General features: G+C 39.7%; 1 protein-coding gene across 11 annotated transcripts in view; it reads right to left on the bottom strand.

Moving 5' to 3' along the window:
• Positions 1-21959, bottom strand: part of RALGAPA1 (Ral GTPase activating protein catalytic subunit alpha 1) — a 265484-nt gene that overhangs the window by 106618 nt on the left and 136907 nt on the right. For all 11 annotated transcript variants that reach the window (XM_051822764.3, XM_051822761.3, XM_089309745.1 and 8 more), the window contains 4 exons: positions 21478-21603; positions 13265-13323; positions 10444-10552; positions 9041-9151 (listed from right to left, as the gene is read on the bottom strand). In XM_051822764.3, coding sequence (XP_051678724.3) covers positions 9041-9151; positions 10444-10552; positions 13265-13323; positions 21478-21603 — 405 coding nt within the window. The remainder of the gene's footprint in view (positions 1-9040; positions 9152-10443; positions 10553-13264; positions 13324-21477; positions 21604-21959) is intronic.

The raw sequence follows: 21959 nt of genomic DNA, 5'->3' as shown, positions 1-21959 counted from the left end.
TCTTAGAATTCTATCTATGAAATATATTGTAACTGTTAAAAACTAAAAAAAAATGATGGGCACTCAGCTCTCTGCTGAGCCACCCACCTAGCCTGCCCAGGTGTGTTCTCTCCATTCAACCATGTAACCTTGTTTCCCCCCAGTCTGAGTGGACGCGCTCTATCCCTTCCATTCTGATGGATGCCCAGTCCCCAATAAAACCTTATTATTCTGCTCTCTGTCTCTCTCTTTCTTACATGAAGACAAGAACCCATGGCTTTTCTCCGATAACATATTTCTGGCGATCACAAAGGGACTCGTGAAGAAACCCACAAGGGAATTCACGAAGGGATCAGGAAGGGATTAAAAGAAAACTCCATCCAGGTCTGCATATCTTCCCTCAAGCTTGATGGATCTGTGGGAACAACTGCTGATCTCCCAGTGTTTCACAGCTCCGGCCACAGCCGAAATTCCAGAGATTTTAACTAGAAAAGGCAGTTGGCTGAGAGTCTGGAGACTCACCAAGTTCGCTTTGGCTTTCTGGCAGCCAGACAGTGACCAGACAGCAACCGGAGGACCTTGCCTCTCTCTTGGAAGGATGCCTGGTCACGCTCCCTGCTGCCATGGGAGCAGGGCTTAGCTACACTTAGCTTCAGTGTAGGCTAATATTGGCCCACCAGGTAATCAACTAGATAGGGGGGGATCAAGAACAGTAGGTAGTTTCTAAACAATGCACCTACCCAACCCCACCACCAGTTCTGTTAGGTCCAGGTGTGCCCAGCCTTCCCTTTAAACTAGACACCACAGCCTTTCCCTGCACCCTCTTCCAGTCAAAATGCCTTACTGCACCCACCCGGGCATAGCCAGAAATGTCTGGCAAGAGATGAGTGCTCTAGCTCTTGCAGGCTTTTTTCCTCTCTCTCCATTTCCAATTCAATATCCATCCTAACTAGGTGAGGGGAGAGGGGGAAATGCCTCCACTCAGCTGGCCTTACAAGTTTCCCCAGCTAAGCAAGAGAGAAACCTTAATCCATTAACTCTTTCCAACCAACTGAATGGGTTTTTCTCTTTTCTGCAGCTGACAGAAACTTTTTCCTTCAGCCCTATAGGAGTCTCTGATTCTTTGCCTCTTTCTATCATGATGTGTTTCACTGTCCAAAGTAATGGGCTCCTATGCTGATAATCAGTTGTTTCTGTGCTACTGTAGCTGATTTAGCTGATGAGAGTGTCTTGAAGGTTTTTCTGTTGCCAATACTGAGTCTTAATTGGGAGAACTGCATCTCAAAGTTGTTTACATTATCTACCTATTTGTAATATTTGAGTGATTACCTTAACTCTGATCAGACCTAGCCCACAGCCTGGGTTAAAATGCTCAGGTTAAACGTATTAGTAGCTTTGGGATCAGCAAGGAGAGAAGGCCTATACTTCCGGGAATGGAGAGTCCCTACCCGAACTTCCGGGGACGAAAAGTCCTTGTCAAGGTCACCACGGGTGCCTAAAGGTCAACCAGTGAGGATCAGACCTGCCTCAACCTTTAACCCCTACGCCCTGTATTTATAAAAGGAGCCCTCCCAACCTCTGATGTGCGACTTCCCTGGCCCCCGCTCTGTTGGGACCAGGGAACCTCGCCCAGGAGCTGAATCCCAATAAAGGTTGTGAACTAATTGATTAGTCTGCCTGGGAAGATTTGTTATGCACCAGACACCTTGCACGTACTATTTTGGCTGAACGGCTTGACTCTCTGACAATTTAACTTCTAAACCGAGTCTTCTGATGTTGAGGCTTCCAGTCGGATCCCTGGAATTCTCAAAGGACGAGACTCTCAATTTGTTAAAATAACAGGTTTTTTTTAGTCAATTCAGATTATGTAAAGTACATTAAAAGGTTATAAACTATGTCAGACCTATGGTGTATTCATGTTACTGCTTTCCAGCTAAAGTAGTCCTATAAAAAATGAGAGTAAATTCTGTGTATGCAAGCCTTTATGTTGCTAACTAAAGCCAATATAGATTGGTTCAAAAATTGGGTTAACAGGATCACTTTTCAGTTAAAATTTAAACACCTAAGAATAATTGTGTGTTAATTACAGAGTTCAACCAATAGTACTAGAACAAAAAAAAATACTAAAAGGGATAAAGTATTACATTGTACATCAACAGTCAGGACAAGAGCTGATCAAGTCACTGTTTCTCACAGTGTCCATTTCACTTCAACAGGTTTCCCCTTTGGTGCTCAGTTAGTTGTCACCAATCAGGGAGAACATATGATATTTGTCCCTTTGGGACAGGCTTAATTCACTCAGCATAATATTTTCCAGATTCCTCCATCTTGTTGCAAATGACCAGGTTTCATTGTTTTTGACTGCTGTATAGTATTCTATAGAGTATATGTCCCATAATTTCTTTATCCAGTCTACTGTTGATGGGCATTTGGGTTGGTTCCAGGTCTTAGCTATTGTGAATTGAGCTGCAATAAACATTAATGTGCAGACAGCTTTTTTATTTGCCAATTTAGTTTCCTTTGGGTAAATTCCAAGGAGTGGTATGGCTGGGTTGTATGGTAGGGTTATATTCAGGTTTCTGAAGAATCTCCAGACTAAATATAAGAGTGGGAATAAGAGAGGGAGGAGATGTACAATTTGGGACATGCTCAATCAGACTTGCCCCAAATGGTGGAGTTAGAAACGTGCCAGGGGATTCCAATACAATCCCATCAAGGTGGCATGTACCAATGCCATCTCACTAGTCCAAGTGATCAATTTCAGTTCACAATTGATCACAATGATAGGTCTAAGAGTCAAAGGGATCACACAAACAAGACTAGTGTCTGCTAATACTAACTGACAGAATAAAAAAGGGAGAGAACGATCCATCATGGGAAGCGGGATACACAGCAGACTCATAGAATGACAGATGTCCTAAATAGCACTCTGGCCTCAGAATGCCTTAAGGCATTCGGATCTGGCTGAAGAGCCCAGGAGAGTATTTGAGGCATGGAAAGCGAAGACACTCTGGGAAAAAAAAAAAAAAAAAAAAAAAAAGGAGACCTAAATGAAAGATCTCTGCGAGTGAGATCCCAGTGGAAAGAACAGGGCCATCAAAGAAGGAGGTACCTTTCTCTGAAGGGAGGACAGAACTTCCACTTTGACTAAGACCCTGCCTGAATAAGATCGAAGTCAGTGAACTCAAAAGGCTTCCATAGCCTTGGCAACTCATGACTAGAGCCTAGGGAGATTACTGATGCCATAAACAAGAGTGTCAAATTGTTAAGTCAACAACAGGAGTCACTGTGTACTTACTCCTCATGTGGGATCTGTCCTTAATGTGTTGTCCAATGTGAAGTAATGTTATAACTAGTACTGAAACAGTATTTTACACTTTGTGTTTCTGTGTGGGTGCAAACTGATGAAATCTTTACTTAATATATACTGAATTGATCTTCTGTATATAAAGATAATTGAAAATGAATCTTGATGTGAATGGAATGGGAGAGGGAGCGGGAGATGGGAGGGGTGCGAGTGGGAGGGAAGTTATGGGCGGGAAAGCCATTGTAACCCATAAACTGTACTTTGGAAACTTATATTTACTAAATAAAAGTTTTAAAAAATTGGGTTAATCCAAGCACCCTTTGGTTCATTTGGTTTACTTGTGTCTTTGATGATATGCTTTAAACTTGTTCTCATAAAAGGATGAAGATATTTTCAAAGTTGTTAACATGTACTAGTGTCTGTGTTTACTGTTTCCTTTCCCAGCCTGGGACTCTGGTCTTGTACATTAGCTTAACTTCCTAGTAAAATGTAGCTACTAGTCATCCAGAGGAAAAAAAGCATAGCTAGTCCTCTAGAGAGTTAATTATTTAACCCTTATCCTCACCCCTGGGGAGAGAAAGCCAGCCTCAGAGAGGATATGGGCCATGCAGCAAATTCCTACTTCTGCAAACTTCAGCAAGTCCCAACATTTCCCTAACAGGCTATGGATTCCTATACAGGGAAATAGCACAGTTCCTAAATCGGGCTCTCAACAGGGTGCCAAGGCAGAGCCCCCTCCTTTGAGAAAAACAAATAAACAAAGCACAGCTCTCATCCATTGGAAAGCTGCCATGACTAGGGCTCTCACAAAGGGATTGTAATTTAGCTGTTGAAAATAGGCAGGCCCTAGACCTGCTATCTGCTGCCTAAGAAAATGCTCCAAACTAGGGTCAAACTAGATGGGTACAAAATCATGTTCATGCTTTCTTGGAAAAGGCCAGACAATTCCAGGACCAGGTCAGAAAAGGCTAAAATATCTGGCCTCACATTACATCTAGTCATGGAAATCCTGGTCATTATCTCTCCTCAGGAACAGGGTGTCCACACTCTTTCTGCTTCTCGTAGACTATTGTGCTTTAATCTCCTTGTTTGTGTCTCCAACAGAAAACAAGCCATCCAGCTCCAGGTGCTTCTAAGACAGGGATTCCAGCCTACCTCTTCAGACAAGATGACCAGCCCTCTGGACCAAGCAGGACAATGCTTCCCAAGGCTATTCTCAAATACCATAGGACAGATAGCAAGAGAAAAATAATGATGCCCATTTGTCAGCTTCCAAAGTAGCTACAGAAAACAAACCTTCAGCCATTTATCCCCATAAGATTATGGGTTTTTTCTCATGAGGGGAGGAAATGTTAAAGTTAAAAATTAACCTGTGTCTGAGAATAAACCAGCATCCGCTGTGAAAGTCCTAGAAGCCCAGCATTTTGCATTTCAAAGCCCTGCTCCGACCTTGATAACCTTCCAGGTGGTCCCAGCCCTTCCCTGCAAGGAAAACTCCCAGGAGAATTCTCTCTCCTTAGGACCAAGTGGGTTACCTGACCTGGGGCAGTAAATCCTTGGGCAATAAAACCTTCACAGATGCTTTAAGGGAAGCCCCTCTGCTGTGCTTGGCTCCAGCAAACCTGCTAATTTACGCTCCACAAAGCCCTTTATTCTAAAGGAGAAGGGGAAAGGGGTAAACAGACTCCCTTAAAAACAGGGAGTCTAAACAAAGACTGTGCTCTCAGCTCTCTTCTCTCTGCTGAGCTGCCCGCCTGGCCTGCCTAGGTGTGTTCTCTCCATTCAACCATGTAACCTGGTTTTCCCCCAGTCTGAGCCACTGAGCGCTCTCTCTTCATCCCTTCCATTCTGATGGATGTCTTTTCCCCAATAAAACCTTACTACTCTACAAAAAAAAAAAAAAAAAAAAAAGGGAACTTCTAGAAAGCATAACCTTTACATATTATTGATAGGAATATAAATTAATACCATAATTATGAAAAACAGTATGGAAGTTCCATTCCTCAAAAAAATTAAAAATAGAACTACTATATATATTCCAGTAATCCTACTTTTGGATATATATCCAATGGAAAAGAAATCTGTCTGTCAGAGACATCATCACCCCTATTTTTACTGCAGCACTATTTATAAAATGAGTATTTTTATCCCAAACATTATGGAACCAACATAAATGTCCATCAGTGGATGAATGGACAAAAAATTTTACACAGACACATATATACACACACAGTGGAACATTATTCATCCATAAAGATAACATTCTGTCATTTGTGACAATATGAATTAACTTGGAGAAATTATATTAGGTGAGATAAGCACCAAAAGATAAACACTATATGATCTCACTCATATGTGGAAACTGAAAAAGCTGACATCATAGAAGTTGAGAGTGGCTGGGGAGGTAGGAAGAAGGAAAGATAAGATAAAGACTGTTCAATGAGTACAGTGCTACAGTTAGGAAAAATAAGCTCAGGTGGTCTACAGTTGGGTGACTAGAGCTAACTACAATGTGGTGTTTATTTAAAAAGCGAGGAATATGAATGTTCTTGCCACGCAAAAACTGTAAATGTTTAAGGGAATGAACATGCCAATTAACCTGATTTGACAATTAAATGATGAAGATTATACAATGTATAGATATGAAGGTACTGACGGAAAAATGGAATTAAAAGATATTGCTAAGTTTTGGAGATCCCTCATATATTATACCACAAAATAGGTATAATTATTAGATGCCAGCCAAAAATAAAATTTTAAAAATACATTTTTTAAAAGGGAAAAAAAGCTTTAATGGCTCATAGAATCTAGTGTAGTAGATGTACTTCCTTAATATTGGTAACAAAATTGGGCTTCCATATCTAACCTTGCAAGTAGATAATCATTAGTGAAATGTTCCACTATTCTGGGATTCATTTCTACATTCAACTATAAATGGAGAATAAAAATTATTTATGTTTATAGCCAGTGACCAGTAACACTGTATGAGAAAACTAGCAAAAACTCTGAACACTTATTAATTACACATATATGTATATCTACACATATAGATATTTATAAAGAAAAAAAGGGGAAAATTTGCTTAAAGAATAACCTCAATTCTGACAAAGAACAATCCATTAAAAGGGTAAAATTTTCAGAAGTTTTAAAATTTCCAGTTTTTTTTTTTTTCGAGTTTTTTTTTTTTTTTTTTTGACAGGCAGAGTGGACAGTGAGAGAGAGAGACAGAGAGAAAGGTCTTCCTTTGCCGTTGGTTCACCCTCCAATGGCCGCCGAGGCCGGCGCACCGCGCTGATCCGATGGCAGGAGCCAGGATCCAGGTGCTTTTCCTGGTCTCCCATGGGGTGCAGGGCCCAAGCACCTGGGCCATCCTCCACTGCACTCCCTGGCCACAGCAGAGGGCTGGCCTGGAAGAGGGGCAACCGGGACAGAATCCGGCGCCCCGACCGGGACTAGAACCTGGTGTGCCGGCGCCGCTAGGCGGAGGATTAGCCTAGTGAGCCACGGCACCGGCCAAAATTTCCAGTTTTAAAACGAAACACATGTGCACATCCACATTTACATACAGTTATCATGCCTCACATAACATAATATTGACATTAGCTGCAGTCAACTTTAATCAACATTTATACCCCATTTTTCATATGCCAAAAAGTACTCAGTGGTTTATATTTTCTTTTTAAAATTTATTTGACAGACAGTGAGAGAGAGAGAGAGAGAGAAAGACAGAGAGAAAGGTCTTCCTACCGTTGGTTCACCCCCCCAAATGGCTGCCACGGCCGGCACGCTGCGCCGATCCGAAGCCAGGAGCCAGGTGCTTCCTCCTGATCTCCCATGCGGGTACAGAAGCCCAATCACTTGGGCCATCCTCCACTGCCTTCCCGGGCCACAGCAGAGAGCTGGACTGGAAGAGGTGTAACCGGGACTAGAACCCGGTGCCCATATGGGATGCCAGTGCCGCAGGCAGAGAATTAACCAAATGAGCCACGGCACCGGCCCCTATATTTATTTTCTTATTTGATCTTCACAGCAACTCTATAAGAAGAATATATATATATATATACTCACACATATATATGCATATATATTTAAAAATTTACTTGAAAGGCAGTTAGAGAAAGAGAAAGAGAGAGAGCGAGAGAGCATGCATACACGCTATCTTCCAACCACTGGTTCATTCCCCAAACGGCTATAACTGCCTGGGTTGGGCCGAACTGAATCTAGGAGCCAGGAATCCCATCTGGATCTCCCATGTGGGTGGCAGAGGTCCAAGCACTTGAGTCGTCTCCACTGCTTTACCAGGCAAGTTAGTGGGGAGCTGGAGTTCATATGGGATGTTGGCATTGCAAATAAGTTATGGCTTAACCCACTTCAGCCTAGCCCTACCGTGGCTGTTGTGGTCATTTAGGGAGTGAACCAGCAGATGAAAGACCTTTCTCTGTTTCTCTTCTGTTGTCACTCTGCCTTTTCAATAAACAAACAAAGTAAAAATAAAAAGAATGCTTTTAAGTTAAAGGAGCTTACAATATTATACACAATAATCACTTGGTCTCATTCAATTTTTATGTGCATGCTAAAAATGTAGAGGTATAAATTTATTGTACTTTTACTGTATGCTATTATCTTTTTATAAATTATTGCTTCAGTGCATTAAGTAGAAAATTCTACTAATTACATTTTGTAGAGAAAAAGGTTTTATTCACTGGTGCTATATTAGAGGTTATAAACATGATTGAGTGGGAAAACACCAGACTTTTGACTCTCTTAGTGGGGTGGGGAAGGGAATAACCTACCTCAAAAAACTTAAGAATTAAGTGAGATATTTTATGGTAAGAGGACTGTTATAGGGACTGCTATACGGTAAGTACTTAACAGACATTAGTTCTCATTTTTCCTTAAAATGTCATAAGGATACAACGACAAATTCTGGTTGGGTAGAGAAAAGGGATTTTTATTTTTTGAGGAGATAGCACTTAAAGCAATCAGTGAAAGATGAGGGCGTTAGAGACAGGTAGAGCCTTTCAGGTAGGATGAGGAGAGGAAGGGGTGTGTTTAGGTGACTGTAAACTGGCTCAGCTGCCTGGACAACAGGCCACTGTACCGCAATCTGTATGTGATTCTACGAAGATGAGCTGAGGCCTCATCTGCAGGCCTGGAATTTACAGCTCAAGAGTCTGGGCTGTACTATGAAGTCAACAGAAAATTAGATTATTTTTTCTTTTGGGTACATGATATGGTTAAGAATCATGCGAATAATGACTTGAAGAGGAAGACCATCTAGATGAGAAGAACAATTAGAAGCACCTTGCAATATCTCAAGAAAGGAATAATGAAGAGCTAACATCTGTCAGGTATTATAGGGAGCTAAGGAGACACTGAATTAGAATGAAAAAAATCATAAATGTTTGGCTGAAGAGAAAGGAATAATGTCCTCATTTTGGTAATTGGAGGAACAGAAGGTGTTCCTTACCAAAGACAGGGAATGGAGCAGAAAAAAACATTCATAAAGAACAAACATTTATGTATACAACAGCCTAAAACTTGCATGTAACATTTTATTTTTACTTCAACAATAAACTGTTTATCATTTTGTCCCAAACTGAGAATACAATCTTGTAATGTATAATAACAAGGGAACCGTCATGAATGCTGACATCACAAAAGCATAATGTGTAGGCCATTAAGCTATCAGATTTGAAATATAAAATTATTGAAGAATCTTTCATAAAGTAATAATAATGAGAAATTGCTTACTTGAATAATTTTCAAGGGAGAATCAGGCTGATAAATCTGAAGTCTAGGTACATAATGAACCAACATATGAAGCATGTTACAAGCCACATGGGCTACTGTTTTATTAGTAAACTGCAATGAAAACAACAATAAAACATTAGAAAAATCTTCTTTGCTGTTTATTCATTAATGTATTGGCTACTGAAAAAAATTTAAATTTCATACGTGTTTCTTTATGTCATCCTACATTTATGAGTATTTATTAAAATATTAGGAAAATCAATGTACAAGTTTTTGAATCTAAAAAATATCATAACACTTTCCCAAAACACATCCATGTAGAGTGACTTTTTTATTTCTAATGTCTGACTGTCCTCATTAAAGTTTTATTGTATTTTTTCTTACCTGGATTTCTCCAACAGCCTTTTGTACTATTAATCTTATCAGTTTTTCCCTATTCTACTCCACTATTCATAACACTTGCAAGTCAAGTCAGTCTTCTAAAGCAATGCTCTGACCCTCACCTCAAATTCCCTAGAATATCACTCTCAGATGGGTCCCCAAAGGCATACTGTCAAACTTTTAATGCTATCTTCCCATATCCAAATTTCACCTCCTTTCTAAGACATGATGAAATGTTTCCTCTTTGCCAAGTATTCTCTAATAACTAAGTCAAAGTCAACTATGCTTTCATGAACTCGATCAACAGTTTATATGTTCCACTCATTTATTATTCTCAGCTTTATATATTTTATTTTTCTTATATCTTTCTCAGCAATTATATTTTTAATCTCTTGAAGCAAGTATTTAAAGTTCTTAAATTCTGATATCCTTTACTTCACCTAGCAAAGTGCCTAAAACATAGTATATATTCAGAACTAACTTTAAGTAAATATTATTCAAAAATATTTATTAGATATTTCATACAATATATTAGTGCTCTGGATATTACAAATCCTAAGATAAAGTATCATATTTTTATAAATAAAATATCCATTTATTCAAATTCCCTAAATAATTAGATCATTATTTCTGAACAAATCTTTTCCTAGAGACAAGAACATATTTAACTTGAATGATAAAGTCAAAAGTTGAACATCTGAAGAATACACAAAGTGATAAAGGTAAAAACATTACAAAAATATTAGTTAAAAATGCAAGCATACAAAAAATCCTTATGGTTTTCTTTTTAGGAGTAATCCATAAGCATCCTAGGAACAAAGCCAAATAAATAAAAATTTAAGATAACAGAGTCATCACAAAGATACTCAGAATTAAAGAGTGGGACTAGTCTTAAGGAAAGGGTCACAATCAAGGCAATAATAAAGTAAGTAATGAAAATGTAAGGACACAGATAGAATTGACATTTGGAGAAAAAAAATCATGCATTCATTTCTAATATATTTCTCAACAATTTTCTTTACCTTTAAGGAAACACAGATTACATTCAGGGCTTCCTTAATTTGTGGATGATGAGACTCATGGACTAGTTCTTCACAAATCCAAATACCTAAACTGCAAAGAGCTACACATCTGCAAAAAAGTACACAAATAAAAGTGGATGAGCCTGTAGATAAAATTAAATCACGACCAAAACAAAGATCCATAATCAAATGACATAGGATGAACATGTAATGTATTAAGTGAATTTTATCAGTTTATTACTCTATATATTAGCTGGTGACTAAGGAGGAAAAAGTGGGAAGAAAGCACATACCCAAAACTCTAAGCCTAATTTTCCATTCTATTTTACTATTAAGACCACAGGCTGGGATAAAACACAGCACTGAGGCTGGTGCTATGGCACAGCAGGTTAAAGCCCTGGTCCGCAGTGCCAACATCCCATATGGACACCAGTTCAAGTCCCGGCAGCTCCACTTCCATTCCAGCTCTCTGTTATGTTCTGGGAAAGCAGCAGCAGATGGCCTAAATCCTTGGGCCCCTGCGCCCAAGGGAATGGGAGACCTGGAAGAAGCTCCTGGCTCCCGACTTCGGATAGGGGCAGCTCCGGCCGGTTGCGGCCATCTGAGGAGTGAACCAGCGGATGGCAGACTTCTCTCTCTCTCTCTGCCTAGCTCTATAACTCTGTCTTTCAAATAAATAAATAAATATTAAAAAAAAATACACAGCATCTTTCTAACAGATCCAAGTTAATAAACTAACATTGCAATAAAGCTTCACAAACAAAAATGAGACCTGTTTTCAAAAGCAAAAAGTTGTAATTTTACTGGCTGACAACAAGCAAAATGAGCTTCTTAAGTAAAAACAGGAAGCTGACAGAATAAGTGAAACATCTTTGTGCTTTTTAAGTTTAACACAGCCATAAATTCTTTTTAAAACAAGTTAGAACAAAAAATTTATATAATTTATAAAATTCCAATAGAAACAGAATCTGCAGAATTTCTGTTCTTTTCCCTAATGTCTTGTGAGGCTTCATTTCCCTAGTGACACTAACTTAGCTTGAAGCAAGTTAACAGATAATCAAAAGCAGTAAAAATTCCATCAATGTGTTCAAATTCAAGCTTCTGATCAAGTATATAATAGTTCTAAGTATAAAAACAGTCAACTTCTGGTATCTTGGTATACATAGCAAGTCCTGATACTGATATTCTTAACTTAAATTCAATAGAATGCTAAATTTCAGAACAATTCAAGGTAGGAATATTTTTCTTCCTGAACAAACCAGACCAGAAAGTCATTAAATCCATTATTTTGGTCCAAAATGTTAATGTTCTAAATTTTTTATTATTAAAACTACCAGAAGATCTTCTAAATGAAGTCTAATGCCTTATTTTTTTTTTCTCTACAGTTGCCCATAAATCCTAGGTAATATTAAAGACCTAAATAAACAAGGGAGACAGGAGCCAGGAACTTCATCCGGGTCTCTCTCATGGGTGGCAGGGCCCCAACTATTTGAGCCATCTTCCTCTGCTCTCCCAGGCCGTTAGCAGAGAGCTGGATCGGAAGTAGAGCATCTGGGACACTAACTGGCACCCATATGGGATGCTGGTGTCGCAGGCGTTGACTTTATCTGCTACGCTGGTCCCAAAACAAAAATTTTTAAAAAGATTTAAGAGCTATAAAAAATGGGCTAGCATTGTATCAGACAGAGCAGGTTATGCCGCTACCTGTGATGCTAGCATCCCACAATGGAGTGCTAGTTTGAGTCTTGGCTGCTCTGGGTCCTAACCAGCTCCCTGCTAATGTGCCTGGGAAGGCAGAAGAAGATGGCCCAAGTACTTGGATCCCTGCCATACATATGGGAAACATGGATGGAGTTCCTGGCTCCTGGTTTCAGCCTGACCCAGCCCTGACTATCGAGACTATTTGCCCTGACTATCCAGACTATTTTGGGGGTGAACCAGAGGATGGAAGATTCATTGTGTGTGTGTGTGTATGTGTGTGTGTGTGTGTTAACTCTGCCTTCCACATAAAGAAAATAAATCTTTTAAAAAGGTATAGGAAAACAAGTTAAGACAATGCTTATGTTCCATGTCTGGGGTTTTTCCATAGTTTCCATAATGCAAGCTTTTTTGTGAATGATCGGAAAATAGGAAGCTTTGCAAAGACGAAGGTCAGAGGTTGAGGATTATGACATAAAATAAGCATCATAAAACATCAAGTATAACCTAATGATACTGTGGGGAAGAGAAGGAACAGCATACCACTGAAAACTTGCTAACTTAAATCTCAAATTTTTGGGGGGGAAAGATTTAGTAAAACAGAGACATTGTCAGTTTTCTACTCTAAACATTATAACAAGGGAAAAAAAATAAAGATCTCATTACTTATACTCTATTAAAATGCTGATCAAATATTTATTAATACTAAAATATACTTCCTTAGATACATTACTTTCTATATTAAAATTTTTATTTTAATTCAAATTAACAAAACAGTCATTGGGTATCTACTATTCCCAGGTATTACATGGGAAACAATAACAAACATAATCTGAAGTGAATACAAAATGTACTTAAATAAAACTAAAACTGAAGTTACAGTGAGGGAAGTTACTGAAAAACACTGACTAGGATTTTAATTTTTTTAATTAAGGAAGGTTAGTATTTAAAATCACGAAAAAAGTAAGGTTAGCATTTAATCATTCAAGTAATTTAAGTTTGTGATTCAGAATGGCTTTTACATGTTTGAAACAATTTGGACTGCTGTAATAATTCAGTCAACTCCTATGTTAAATTACAAATAACACAATACTTATGTTACATCTAGGAAGATCTGACCTACCGTGCAGGACCAGAGGGCTCATCTCTTGCTGAGCTTAATACAGTTTTGACTGTAAGTTCCTAAAAATAAGGGGGGGGATAGTTAATAGCACTAACACTTCATTCGTTCATTCAAAAAACATTCATTTAATGGCCACTGTGTGCCAGGTACAGAAATACAACACTCTTTGTTCTCATGCATATATTTTTACTAAAAAGTCTAATATTATTCATAGAAATAGCTAAACACAGAAAACTTATGAAATGTATAACTGAAAGTATATATTCAAAAATAACCTTTTTCCATTATGTGAAGAGTAATGAGGGCTCACTATAAAACAGATAATTAAAATAGAAGTAATAATTCAAAGTTACAAATGTCTCTTAAAGCCTTTGAGAAATATCATTTAAAAGTCAGGACTGGGGGCCCGTGTTGTGGTGTAAGGGGTTAAGCTACTGCCTGCCATGCTAGCATCCAATATGGACGCTGATTTGAGTTCAGGCTGTTCCACTTCTGATCCAGTTCCCTGCTAATGCACCTGGGAAAGCAGCAGAGGATGGCCCAAGTTCTTTGGCCCCTGCACACACTTGGCAGACCCAAATGAACTTCCTGGCTCCTGGCTTTGGCCTGGCCAACCCCTGGCTGTTGCAGTCATTTAGGGAGTGAACCAGCTGATTGAAGATCTCTCTATCTCTCACACACACTCTCTCTCTAACTCTGGCTTTCAAATAAATGAAATAAATACTAAAAAAACAAAAGTCAGGACCAGATGACTTAACTGGTGAATTCTACCACACAAATAAGAATTAACACCAATCCTTCTTCCAAATAACTGAAGAGGACAGAACTCTTCCAAGTCATTTTATGAGGCCAGAATTACCCTGATATTAAAGTTAGACAAAGATAGTATAAGAAAAATTATATCAGTATGGGGCCGGCGCCATGGCTCAACAGGCTAATCCTCCACCTAGCGGCGCTGGCACAACGGGTTCTAGTCCCGGTCGGGGCGCCGGATTCTGTCCCGGTTGCCCCTCTTCCAGGCCAGCTCTCTGCTGTGGCCAGAGTGTGCAGTGGAGGATGCCCCAAGTGCTTGGGCCCTGCACCCCATGGGAGACCAGGAGAAGCACCTGGCTCCTGCCATCAGATCAGCACGATGCGCTGGCCACAGCGCGCCAGCTGCAGCGGCCATTGGAGGGTGAACCAATGGCAAAAGGAAGACCTTTCTCTCTGTCTCTCTCTCTCACTGTCCACTCTGCCTGTAAAAAAAAATAATAATAATAAAAAATAAAAAAAAATAAAAAAATCAGTATGTCTGATGAATATAGATGCAAAAATCTTCAACAAAATACTAGGGAACCAAATTCAACTGCATGCAAGACCATGATCAAGTAAGATTTCCTCCCAGGATGCAAAGATGGTTAAATGTGATAAACAGCATCAACAGAATGAAGGATAAAAATTGTATGATCATCTTAATAGATGGAGACAAAACACTGGATATAATACAACATTCTTTCCTTATAAAAACTCTTGACAAATTAGGTGTAGGAAGAAAGCAACTCATACAGTAAGTGCTAGATATCATTGTACTGAATGGTAAAAAGCTGGACACTTTTCCTCAATGCTGACCCTTGCCACTTCTACTCATCATAGTACTTAAGTCATAGGAAGAAAAATTAGGCAGAAAGGGTTAAAAAAAACAACAGGCATCCATACTAGAAGGGAAGGATTAAAACTGTTTGCAGATGACATGATCTAATACAAAAAAAAATAGACAAAACCTAAAAACTCTACCAAAAACCTATCAGAACTAATAACCAAAGTCAGCAGAGCTACAGGTAATCAAAATAAGTTGCATTTCTATACACTAATCATGAACTACCTGAAAAAGAAATATAGAAAACAGTCCTATTTAGCAACAGCATTAAAAACAAATATCTAGGAATAAATTTAACCAAGGAAGTCAATGATCTATGGACTGGAAGAAGTATTATTGTTAAAATATTATTACTTAGAGCAATCCCATTTCTGGGTATGTATCAAAAGAAAACCAGTATGTCAAAGACATACCTACACTCCCATATTCATTGCAGTTCTATTCACAACAGTCAAAATACGGAAAAATTGTGTTCATCAAAAGACATGGATAGGGCCAGTAAGCGGCTCAGTAGGCTAATCCTCTGCCTGCGGTGCCAGCACCCCAGGTTCTAGTCCCGGTTGGGGTGCCAGGTTCTGTCCTGGTTGCTCCTCTTCCAGTCCAGCTCTCTGCTATGGCCCGGGAGGGCAGTGGAGGATGGCCCAAGTCCTTGGGCCCTGCACCTGTATGGGAGACCAGGAGGAAGCACCTGATTCTTGGCTTCGGATCGGCGCAGCGTGCCAGCCATGGCAGCCATTTTGGGGGGTGAACCAACAGAAGGAAGACCTTTCTCTCTGCCTCTCTCTTTCACTGTCTAACTCTGCCTGTCAAAAAAAAAAAAAAAAAAAAAAAAAAGACATGGATAAAAAGAACGTGACACACACAGAAATGATATCCAGCCTTAAAAAAAAAAAATAGAAATCTTGTCATCTATGATTACACAGATGAACACGGAGGGCATTATGCTAAGAGAAATAAGCCAGACATAGAAAGACAAATACAGTATGATCTCATTTATATGTGGAGTCCAAAAGGCCAAACTTTTTAATAGCAGAGTAGAATACTAGTTAACAGAATCTGAGGAGTGGGAAAGATGGCGAAATTTTGGCCAAAGGGTACAAAGTTTCTGATACACAGGATGAATAAGTTCTGGGAATCTAAGGTACATCATGGTGACTATATTAACAATACTTTATTATATACTTGAAATCTGCTAATAAAGTAGACCTTAGTTGTCCTCACTCCATCAAAAAATATATAAAGTGATGAATATGCTATAGCTTGATGTTTACTACAATGTCTACATATATCAAGATGTCACATACATCTTAAATAAATTTTTATTTGCCAATTTTACCTCATTAAAGCTGAAAAAAAAATAGCCAGCCTCTTCTTCCTTGATAATTTGTAAAATAAGATAATGTATGAGTTTTCAAATAAGTCACAGAAATTAGCCAAAATTATTTATTTGGACAAAATATTTGAGAAGGTATAGGGAAATAAGTGTACGTTTAGCAAACAGAGAAAAGAAAACTAGTCTATTAAAACAGTCCGAACACTTAAGCCAGAAATGTTACCAAGACAGATCTGTGCAACTAAGTCAGAGATAAGGAGACATGTAGGATTATCAACATCAAAAGGGTCAAATATTTTGTTGGCGGAGGGGAACAACAATGCCATTAAATCTGATAATTAGGAATGTTTTTCTTCATTTAAAAAAAATCACTCATGTGACGGTACTTCAAAAAGTTAATAGGAAGTGAAGTTCAAAGATTTATCTTGCTGCAAAAATTTCTGAAGTCATGAATACAGCAGATCTTCAAAAATTATTATTGCAAAAAAACATGCATGGATTGTAACATGCATTCATTAATAAGTAAATGAAAAGTAACTGGCTCTGGGGCTGGTGTTGTGGCAAAGCAGGCTAAGCCACCACCTTCATCCTATATGGGTGTTGGTTCCATTTCTGATCCAGCTTCCTGCTAATGTGCCTGGAAGGCAGCAGATGACTCAAGTGTTTGGGCCCCTGCCACCCAGCTGGGAGACTGGGATGGAATTCCAGGCTCCTGGCTTCAGCCTGGCCCAGTCCCAGCCCCTGGGTTCACTAGGAGAGTGAGGCAATGGATGGATGATCTTTGTTTCTCCTTCTCTAACTCTGCCTTTCAAATAAATAATAACAACATAAATTTTATATGTAATAAACCCTATATTAGGCACTAGGAATCAGATGACAGTTAAAATATTGTCTCATTGGGGCCAGTGTTACGGCGCAGCGGGTTAAAGCCCTGGCCTGAAGCGCCATCATCCCATATGGGCACCGGTTCTATTCCTGGCTACTCTTCTTCTGATCCAGCTCTCTGCTATAGCCTAGGATAGCAGAAGATGGCCCAAGTCCTTGGGCCCCTGCACCTGGGCTGGACGAAGCTCCTGGCTCCTGGCTTCGGATTGGCACAGCTCCAGCCATTGCGGCCATCTGGGGAGTGAACCATTGGATGGAAGACCTCTCTCTCTCTCTTTTCCTTGTACCTCTCTCTGTAACTCTTTCAAATAAATAAATCTTTTAAAATACATATATATTGTCTCATACTTAACAAGTTAACAGTCCAGGGAGCAGGCATACTTGTAAACAAACACAATTTTAAAACAAACACAAAATTAAAACACAAGATCAATGATATGAAATATCTAGGTAAATCCATAGAGACATGACAGACATCTATTTTGTTGCTGGGAGCTGGGGTAGGGAAGAAAACGGAGTGACTATTAATGGATATAGGTTTCTTTGGAGATAATGGTTACATTCTAGTATTATTTGTGATAATGGATGCACAATTCTCTAACCAAATATTAAGTGGGTTAACTGTAAAAATAGACAAAAAGTCAAACAAAATTATGTGTACATAGTTCCACGTGAGCAAATAGCTCAGCTGGGAAGTCATAAAAGACTTCATAAGGAGATCTTAAATAGAATTCTGACAGATAATCAATGTCAGGGTTAATGACTATATGTGTTTTGAATGATTAAGAGAGGCAAGAAGAGAGAACAGGAATACATAATGACACTTTAGATACAAGGAAATAGTTTTGCAAAAGCATGAAACTCAGGAACAGTGTGGAAAGTTCCATATGGCTGTAGTTTATACAGTATATGGGGGGATGGTTTCACTGAAAATGCAAAAGTAGGACCTCACTGGCATGTAACTTTCTCCTTAAACCTTTGTTTCCTGACCAAGAACCATTATCATGTATTAGACTTTTTGCTTTCTGAATTCATCAGCATCAAAATTGGCTCTTATTTAAGAATTCTTTCTAGATTAAGTTTAAAACAATCACTGCAGCTGTTACCCATCTACATGGTAGCCAGCAAAGAACAAGACCACTCTGAAACACAGACAGTATGTAGTAGGCTAGGCTAACTTTTTTTTTTTTTTAAAGATTTATTTTTATTTATTTGACAGGCAGAGTTATAGAGAGAGGCAGAGACAGAAAGAGAGGTCTTCCATCCGCTGGTCCACTCCTCAGATGGCCGCAACGGCAGGAACTGCGCTGATCCAAAGCCAGGAGCCAGGAGCTTCTTCCGGGTCTCCCACGCAGGTGCAGGGGCCCAAGGACTTGGGCCATCTTCTACTGCTTTCCCAGGCCATTGCAGAGAGCTGGATCGGAAGAGGAGCAGCTGGGACTAGAACCAGAGCCCATGTGGGATGCCGGCGCTTCAGGCCAGGGCTTTAACCAGCTGCGCCACAGCGCCGGCCCCTAGGCTAACTTCTAACTCAAACTAAGATAATTAAGACTATTACACATCCTTTAATTTCAAGGATATTTTGAAAATCAAATCAAAGCTATTGCATCCATGAAGAGCAAAGGTTCATTTGTTTTTATTAAGTGTTGCTGCAAATTTTCATTGACCCATATTATTTTAGGGGAAGTCAAGTTCACTTGTTCAATAGATGATTTCTAAGTAAATCCCTTGTGTCAAACAGTGCAGTGAGTTAGGCTACCAAGAAAGCAGAAGGGGCCGGCGCCGTGGCGCAGTGGGTTAACGTCCTGGCCTGAAGTGCCAGCATCCCATGTGGGCGCCGGTTCCAGACCCGGCTTCCCCACTTCCGATCCAGCTCTCTGCTATGGCCTGGGAAAGCAGAAGATGGCCCAAATCCTTTTGGGCCACTGCCCCTGAATGGGAGACTCGGAAGAAGCTCCCGGCTCTTGGCTTCAGATCGGCACAGCTCCAGCCATTGCGGCCATCTGGGGAGTGAACCATTGGATGGAAGACCTCTTTCTCTCTCTCTCTCTGCCTTTCCTCTCTCTGTGTAACTCTGACTTTCAAATAAATAAATAAATATTATATAAAAGAAAGAAAGAGCAGAAAAGAAAGACTTTGTGGTGTTTACCTGTCTAAAATAGAAGTCAGGTATTAAACAAGTAATTAATAGTATGGTAAAAATTACAAGAAAAAAAAACCACCATACGGACACCTCAGTCATAAACTGTACTTCAAAAAGTCTTTCAAGAGAAAGCAAGTGTTTGGGGGCCGGCGCTGTGGCACAGCAGGTTAAAGCCCTGGCCTGAAGTGCCGGCATCCCATATGGGCGCTGGTTCTAGTCCCAGCTGCTCCTCTTCCGATCCAGCTCTCTGCTATGACCTGGGATAGCAGTAGAAGATGGCCCAAGTGTTTGGACCCCTGCACCTGCGTGGGAGACCCGGAAGAAGCTCCTGGCTCCTGGCTCCAGATTGGCACAGCTGTGGCCGTTGCGGACATCTGGGGAGTGGACCAGCAGATGGAAGACCTCCCTTTCTGTCTCTACCGCTCTCTGTAACTCTGTCTTTCAAATAAATAGAATAAATCTTCAAAAAAAAAAAAAATAAAGAGAAAGTAAGTTTTAAAAATCCATCAACATGCCTTACAAGGTACTATAATTTCACCCTTCCAACTCTTGTCATAATTCCAGGGATCAATTCAGGTTAACTATGGAGACAATCTGGCAATTACTATGGCAGGCAAAACTTCTCAGGATTATTAAACTGCTCAACTTTGAGAACACAGACATTCTATTAGATGTATGTCTTCACTTAGTGATGGAATTATTCAAGACAAGGCAAATTTCTGGAATCAAAGCACTGACTACCTTTATTGAATGAGGAGAATTTTTCACATCACTCCCCTCTACCAAGGTCTAAGAATTACTGGGGGCCAGCGCTGCGGCTCACTAGGCTAATCCTCTGCCTGCGGTGCTGGCACCCTGGGTTCTAGTCCCAGTCGGGGCACTGGATTCTGTTCCGGTTGCTCCTCTTCCAGGCCAGCTCTCTGCTGTGGCCCGGGAAGGCAGTGGAGGATGGCCCAAGTGCTTGGGCCCTGCACCCGCATGGGAGACCAGGAGAAGCACCTGGCTCCTGGCTTCGGATCAGCGCGGTGTGCCAGTCGATCGCGCTGGCTGCAGCGACCATTGCGGGGTGAACCAATGGAAAAAGGAAGACCTTTCTCTCTGTCTCTCTCTTTCACTGTCTAACTCTGCCTGTCAAAAAAAAAAAAAAAAAAAAAAAAAAAAAAAGAATTATTGGGTCCAGAAGACTAAAAAGGCTGATCACATCAAATATCCCCTTCAAACAGAGGCTGACCTCCGCAACGGCACAAAATGGGTTTCACCATGCTTTTGTCTGAAAATTTAAAAAAGGCTTAAAAACAAGGGTCATTTAGCATATCAGCTCCTCAATGGACACAATTTTCTCCCCTCACTCCCATTTTTTTTTTTTTCATTCTAGGATTAATATCTGGGGCAGAGGTGGGTATTTGACAGAGGTGGCAGTTCAGGTGCAGATTTGGGATGCCTGAGTCCCATATCAGAGAACCTGAGTTCAGTTCCTACTCTGGTTCCTGACTGTAGCTTCCTGCTAACGCAGACCCTGGGAGGCAGTGGTGACGGCTCAAGTGATTCAGTTCCTGCCACAGGGAGACTTGAAGTTAGTTCCAGGCTCCTGGCTTTTGCCCCCTGGGTGTTGCAGCATTTGGGACATGGACTGGCAGATGGGAACTTCATCACTCAAATCAATAAATTTTTTAAAAAATAGGATAACTTCCATTGACAATTTTATAGCCACACTGTTAATTTTGTACCATCTACCATTCAAGCCTTTTCATGCTTCAGGTACATAAGGTCTTAACCCCATTCCATAGTTTCCTACAGCAGTACAGAAGTTTACAACACTTTGGTTTATTCATCATACTGAGAACTCGGGAGAGGAACAGAGTCAAATGTGCAAATTTAACTTGGTCTCTCAACCCTGGAAGCTGTATAGTAGCAGCTTAGCATCTGTCTTATGTGTGAATAAATGTTCAGCAAACAAATGAACTAATTCTAAAAAGTGACATGTGAGTAGGTTCAATAAGGAGAAAAAGGTTACTAAGCAATTTTAAACACAGAGCAAGTGATCCTCCTAATGGACACCCCAGCTTTTGTGCCCAGAGGACACAGCTGGTTAATTTCTTTAATTGCTATGTATATTTCAAAAAGAACAAAAAGAATAAAAATTTTATTACACATGTTCTATGATTATCAAATTACTTAAATGCTGAAAGTTAGCGTTTCAGCATCTCGTTTCTTACCTTAACATCTGTAAACTGAGACACAGCAATATCAGGAATGTTGGGATGGAGAGCAGGCAGTTCACAATATAAGTTGGGAAAGCAAACCAAAGATCCCAGAAGAACTTGTGCTTCCACTCTTGGTGCCTATGTACCAGATTTATTTAAAAATCCTTAAAATATATTTAATTATATGAAATACATTTTACTTTATTATCCAATGCTATTATATAGGGAAGGGAGAATATAAAACAAAATCCAAAAAGGAAAAGGGGCATACAAAAAGATTTAGGTTTTCATCTATACTTTCCACATGAAGTGCTACTATTCTAAATAAACACAAAGGTCAAATTGCATAACTTTCCTCAGAAGTAGCTAATAAGCAGAAACCAGACACAGTCAGTGAGACTGTAAATAGGAATACAGCTTAGCCACCATCCACAAAGTTACTCTAAGTATAAAGAAAAATATAAATACATTAATTTTAAAGGTAACTCATATAT

Source organism: Oryctolagus cuniculus, chromosome 12, assembly GCF_051225735.1.
Source record: "Oryctolagus cuniculus isolate XC-2025 breed Fujian yellow rabbit chromosome 12, ASM5122573v1, whole genome shotgun sequence".
In the NCBI taxonomy this organism is placed as follows: domain Eukaryota; kingdom Metazoa; phylum Chordata; class Mammalia; order Lagomorpha; family Leporidae; genus Oryctolagus; species Oryctolagus cuniculus.
Note: the sequence above shows the minus strand (reverse complement) of the source record. Positions and strands in the feature narration are given on the sequence as shown.